Source organism: Salvelinus namaycush, chromosome 23 (genome assembly GCF_016432855.1).
Source record: "Salvelinus namaycush isolate Seneca chromosome 23, SaNama_1.0, whole genome shotgun sequence".
In the NCBI taxonomy this organism is placed as follows: Eukaryota; Metazoa; Chordata; class Actinopteri; order Salmoniformes; family Salmonidae; genus Salvelinus; species Salvelinus namaycush.
Genome location: NC_052329.1, coordinates 3,629,498 through 3,635,025, shown reverse-complemented (window position 1 = coordinate 3,635,025; position 5,528 = coordinate 3,629,498). Strand labels below are relative to the sequence as shown.

The 5,528-nt window shown below is 48.2% G+C and overlaps 1 protein-coding gene across 1 annotated transcript; it reads right to left on the bottom strand.

Annotated features, from left to right (window-relative positions):
• Positions 1–615: 615 nt before the first annotated feature.
• LOC120018866 (extracellular calcium-sensing receptor-like) lies at positions 616–5,026 on the bottom strand. The gene is made up of 11 exons (XM_038962085.1): positions 4,797–5,026; positions 4,396–4,687; positions 3,904–4,146; positions 3,644–3,742; positions 3,160–3,475; positions 2,905–3,077; positions 2,519–2,749; positions 1,849–1,972; positions 1,561–1,754; positions 1,165–1,443; positions 616–1,044 (listed from the first exon to the last, which is right to left on the bottom strand). The coding sequence occupies exons 1-11, from the start codon at positions 5,024–5,026 to the stop codon at positions 616–618; spliced, it is 2,610 nt and encodes an 869-aa protein (XP_038818013.1).
• Positions 5,027–5,528: the final 502 nt, after the last annotated feature.

Sequence of the window (5,528 nt, the reverse complement as noted above, 5' to 3'; positions counted from 1 at the left end):
ACAGAATTGACATTCCCCTGTTGAAATGAATATCAACGAGCCCTAAATCCCGATATGAGCATGTTTAAGTTAATATTTGTCCATCATATGTTTCTCGTTGGTTTCTAATTGGACATCATGTGTGTTTTGGTGGTTTCTAATTGGACATCATTTATTTCTTGATGGTTTCTAATTGGACATCATGTGTTTCTTGGTGGTTTCTAATTGGTCATCATGTGTTTCTTGGTAGTTTCTAATTGGACATCATGTGTTTCTTGGTGGTTTCTATTTGGACATCATGTGTTTCTTGGTGGTTCTAATTGGACGTCATGTGTTTCCTGGTGGTTTCTAATTGGACATCATGTGTTTCTTGGTGGTTTCTAATTGGACATCATGTGTTTCTTGGTAGTTTCTAATTGGACATCATGTGTTTCTTGGTGGTTTCTATTTGGACATCATGTGTTTCTTGGTGGTTCCTAATTGGACATCATGTGTTTCTTGGTGGTTTCTAATTGGACATCATGTGTTTCTTGGTGGTTTCTAATTGGACATCATGTGTTTCTTGGTGGTTCCTAATTGGACATCATGTGTTTCTTGGTGGTTTCTAATTGGACATCATGTGTTTCCTGGTGGTTTCTATTTGGACATCATGTGTTTCTTGGTGTTTCTCTCTGGTCTCAGAAGGATGATGTAACACTTTGGAGCAAACAGACAGAACAGCAGCCCAAAGCTGGAGGCCAGGATGGCAAAGATCTCTACAGCTACTGTGTACTTCCCAGGAGAGCTGACGTAGGCAGGGATGAAGGAGATCCACACGGCACAGAAGATCAGCATGCTGAAGGTGATGTACTTGGCCTCGTTGAAGTTGTCTGGGAGTTTCCTGGCCAGGAAGGCTAAGAGAAGACAGAGGGAGGCCAGCAGGCCGATGTAGCCCAGCACCAGAGAGAAGCCAACCACAGAGCCCACCTCACACTCCAGGACGACCCTCGGCCCCCGACCCTCTCTGCCCCTCCTCTCAGCAGGTCGGGGTGGAGCTAAGGCCAGCCACAGCACACAGATCAGCACCTGTAGAAGGGAACGGAGGTGGAATGAAAACGCAAGCACAGTTACCATAACAACAAATAATATGCTCAATGAAGGAAACAATTACATTCCCAAAGAATAGAGTAAAAACTAGATGTTCACCTGGATGAGTGTGCAGAGTGAGATACCCATCCTCTGCTGGGTGGGGCTGAAGTATCTCATCAGGTTCTCTCCAGGCAGAGTGGCCCTGAAGGCCACCAGCACCACCACAGTCCTGCTGAGCAGACAGGAGATGCAGAACACAAAGCTTATACCAAACAGGGTGTGTCTCAGCATGCACGTCCATGGCTTTGGCTGGCCAATGAAAACCAGCGCACACAGGAAGCAGAGCTTGAGCGACAGCAGGAGCAGGAAGCTGAGCTCAGAGTTGTTGGCTTTCACCTGTAAAGAGACAGAGAAAGATAAATTAGACTGAGTGATGTCCAAAATTATATCCTTATATGACACAATCTCATCTCTGTCCAGTACCTCTATATATGATCATATGATTCAACTCACCAGGGCCGTGTGACGGTGGTAGAGGAAGGTGGCCAGGGCACCGGCTGTGAGTGTTGCCCCGGAAACTGAGATGACAGACAGGATGACGCCCATGGTGTCGCTGTAGGAGAGGAAGTCCACCAGCTGGGGGATGCAGGCCGTACGATCAGGGTTGGACCAGAACCGCTCTGGACACCTAATACACTCAACTGACCCTGATAGAGAAGGAAGAAGAATGAGGAGTCCAAATCAGGACCAATCAGGGTTGAGGAAAACTATGAATTGGAATCAGAATCGTTGATAGACTACCTGTTGTGTTGCTGATCTCTCCCTCAGCGCAGGACAGACAGTCAAAGCAGCACTCAGGCCTCCCCTTCTGTACCGCATGCCTGGTACCAGGTGGACAGTCAGCACTGCATACAGACACAGGGACCTACCAGAGAGGGGAGAGGAAGTTATCATTATCATCATCATTGCTATTATCATCATTATTACACAGACAGGCAGGCTTGTTGGGCCCCTCTGGGGACTGTCAGGAATATGACCACACAAATATCTCACATTCAGTGTAATTTAACTCCAGAGTTGCGCTGCAGTCTACGACACTGCATATGGGTGCAAGAGGTGTAACTACTGTCCCTGGTTCGAATCCAGGCTGTTTCACATTCGGCAGTTGATTCAGAGTGTCTTCCGGGTCTGGCTGGGGTAGGCCGTCATTGTAAATGAGAATATGTTCTTAACTGACTTGCCTAGTTAAAAAAAATAGCGTTCAGCGTCATGTTGACTTTCTGTCTGAGATAACATTCCCCTGTTATATGCTGTATGTAAGCTGTATGTCAGCTTCAGGGTAATAAACTCAATAAATCTCACACACACACACACACACACACACACACACACACACACACACACACACACACACACACACACACACACACACACACACACACACACACACACTAAACTGAACAGTTCTCACCTCATCTCCGCTGCCCCCACCCCACACCACTTTATCCATGTCGATGTGGAACTGGTCGTCCGATCCCTCAGAGGACAGAAAATGTCCGACCTGGACAAACTCTGCCGTCCCCTCGGGGGTCACATGCCAGTTGATGATATCATAAGAGGCAGGCGGATCACCATTCATGTCGAAGTGGAAAGATTCCCCCACAGGAGTACTGAAGTTCACTCCTCTCAGATAATGAACAATCTCAAAGAGAAAAGGGCATTGGAACAGGATTAAGAGTTAGAACCAGTTGTGGCTTTTGTTCTTTAGTATTCAAATCTTACAAAGTGTTTTCACTGTATCTTGACTGGAAACATTAGTGTTGTTAACTTGAAAACAGATCAACATGTTATTCTCACCTGGCTGGGCTGAAGCTTCCTGATATCAGGGCACTGTCCACCATTAAAGACTCCGTCCCCTGGTCGACAGGCCACCATATCCTGTATGGCGTAGGCGATGGCGTACACAGCCTTGTACACATTATAGCTGGCTCTCAGCTGAGACACGTCAGCATACTGGCTCTCCCCCTCACCTAGGATTGACACTTCATTTTACTGAGATAACATTGGGAATCTGGACAAAAAACAGAGATTTAGGTGTAAAGTCTCCCTCACGTATGACCTCTGACCCAGTACACTGTTGCCTGGACGACAGCGTCATGCTGAGGTCAACCCCCAGAGAACACACAAACATCTCTTCCCACAAATCCCTCAGGAAGGGGTCGGACTTCTGGTAGTCCCCGTCTGGATGGAGGCGTGTGAGGAAAGGCCCCAGGCCGTGAATGTCAGCTTTCTTCAGGGCAAAACCGATTGTCCCGGCAAAAGAGGGCAGGTTTTTCGGGGCGGCGATAGTAGAGTAAGTGACCCAGGCCTCTGAGGCAATCCACTGCTTATCTGTAATGTTCTGACGGACAACCTCTTCCATCAGGGCCTGGAGAATGAAATCGTTAAAAAGATCAAGATAGTCAAGCTGAAATGCATGATTATCAATTAGGACATTATTGTGTCTATAAAGGGCATCAAGACATGGTAAGACACAAGGACACTGCTACAGCTGTGTTACCAATCATTAACAATACTCTGACCTGTAACTGCTCACCTCTGCATGACCCGTGAATCCTACAAATGCCACCACCACTCTGGCAGTAGATCCTCTGATGGTGTCCGCAATGTGCCTGATCTTTCTCTTAGACGGTAACTTGGGGATGACCATCAGTGAGAGAAAGGGAATAGAGTCAGAGAATATCAGAGAGAGCATTTATGTTAGATTAGAAGAGAGAGGGAGTCAGAGTGAAAGAGAGAGAGAAAGATAGAGCAAAAGAGAGAGTTTATTGTCAGATCATCAGAGTGAGGTCGTACCTTGGGGAGGACCTCAGAGTAGGCGACACACACCCCAGATCCCTGGAGCTCTTGGAGAAGCAGCTGAACCCCAAACTTGCCATAGTCATCATCCTCTGACACTAGCCCGACCCACACCCATCTCAGCAGACGCATCAGCTTGGCCATGCCCCGAGCCTGGAAGGCATCGCTGGGTACAGTACGGAAGAACGAGGGGTACCTCCAGTTGTCACTCAAACACGCACAGGTGGCTAAGTAACTCACCTGGCAGAGAACAGAGTGAGAGAGAGAGAAAGAGAGACAGAGAGTGAGAGAGACAGTGAGACAGAGAGAGAGAGAGAGACAGAGAGTGAGAGAGACAGTGAGTCATGGATAATTATAATTTGTAAGAGACAGAGAGCAGAGGGAGAATGAAAGTAAATTTTAGAGAGAGAGAAATCTAGAAAGAGATTGAAATGTAATGTGAAAAGAGGCATCATCTCTTCCCAACCTGTAATCCAACCCCTGCCTCACCATGGGTATATCAAACGGCCCGAGGGTCTGTGCCACCACCATGGAGGCTGAGGAGTGGGCATCCCCGATGATGACGGGAACCTCGGGGGTTGTGCCACACTCTGTGCCCACCACGGAGGCCTCTTTTCCGGTCACCATGGCTAGGGCTGCCCCCAGGGTGGTGCCCTCTGACCGACATGTGTCAGCAACCAGGAACCCCAGGGTGAGGTTAGGCAGGAGGGCTGGGTCACGGTTAATCTCCTCCACAGCAAAAATCATAGTCTGGAGCCAACGGTAAGCACGCTGTTTGAAACTGACAGACAGAAGAAAGGAAGAAACTGAGAAATAGGAGGTAACTTAATACACATTACATTCAAGTGAAAACACAATGACAAAAAGCTGTTATCACACAAGCTGCATACATTGTACAGGTATAATTTCCCTTAATGCTCCTGAACTCCTGCTCTGGCAGAGGGGCTTCCACATGGATGGGGAACAGGCCCCCAATGACCACATCTCCTGCCCGATAAACACTGCCGGAGACGGGCTTAGCTATTAGCCGACAATCCCCCTCTCCACCTCCATCCAGACCCCAGACACACCCAGGGACATGGAGACAGTAGAGCAGCCACAGCCAGCCCCAGAGGCTCATCACCTGGAGAGAGACAAGGCCGAAGACTGGGAGAGTTCCGTCACCTGTCGGAGAGAGACCAAACCAAGACCTTGCAGACAGAACACTCTGTAGACAGAATGATATTAACAAAAAGTGCTTTCAATGAAGAGACACACCATACAACACAGACACCTGTAACCAGACGTGAAAAAACAGCGATTGACACACAAAACCTTGTTCTACCTCTGCCCTACCTGGCAACAGTAAACCTTATCCTGGTGAGACAGACAGACAGAGAGAGAGAGGATGAGTGTCTGTCAGTCTGGCATCTCCTGCAGAGTGTCAGAGTGAAAGAGGGAGAGGAAGAGGAGAGAAGGGGAGCTGCTGATATAGGGAGAAATGAGCCCCCGGCTAAAAAACAAGCACACAGCCACCAGGGGGTGCTTGTAGGGAGGGAGCGGCAGGATGAGGTTAATTGGGACTTGTTATTGGAGGATAACTTGGGGAGCAGATAATTGAGGGTAATTGGAGGAAGCCTGTG

What these genes read in the sequence shown, in the direction of transcription:
- LOC120018866 (XM_038962085.1), bottom strand. Translation starts at nt 5,026, where the DNA reads ATGAGCCTCTGGGGCTGGCTGTGGCTGCTCTACTGTCTCCATGTCCCT. An exon ending in GATTCACGGGTCATGCAGAG is followed by an intron (nt 3,476 to 3,643) that starts GTGAGCAGTTAC and finishes TTCATTCTCCAG; the next exon opens with GCCCTGATGGAAGAGGTTGT. An exon ending in GGAAGCTTCAGCCCAGCCAG is followed by an intron (nt 2,750 to 2,904) that starts GTGAGAATAACA and finishes TTTCTCTTTGAG; the next exon opens with ATTGTTCATTATCTGAGAGG.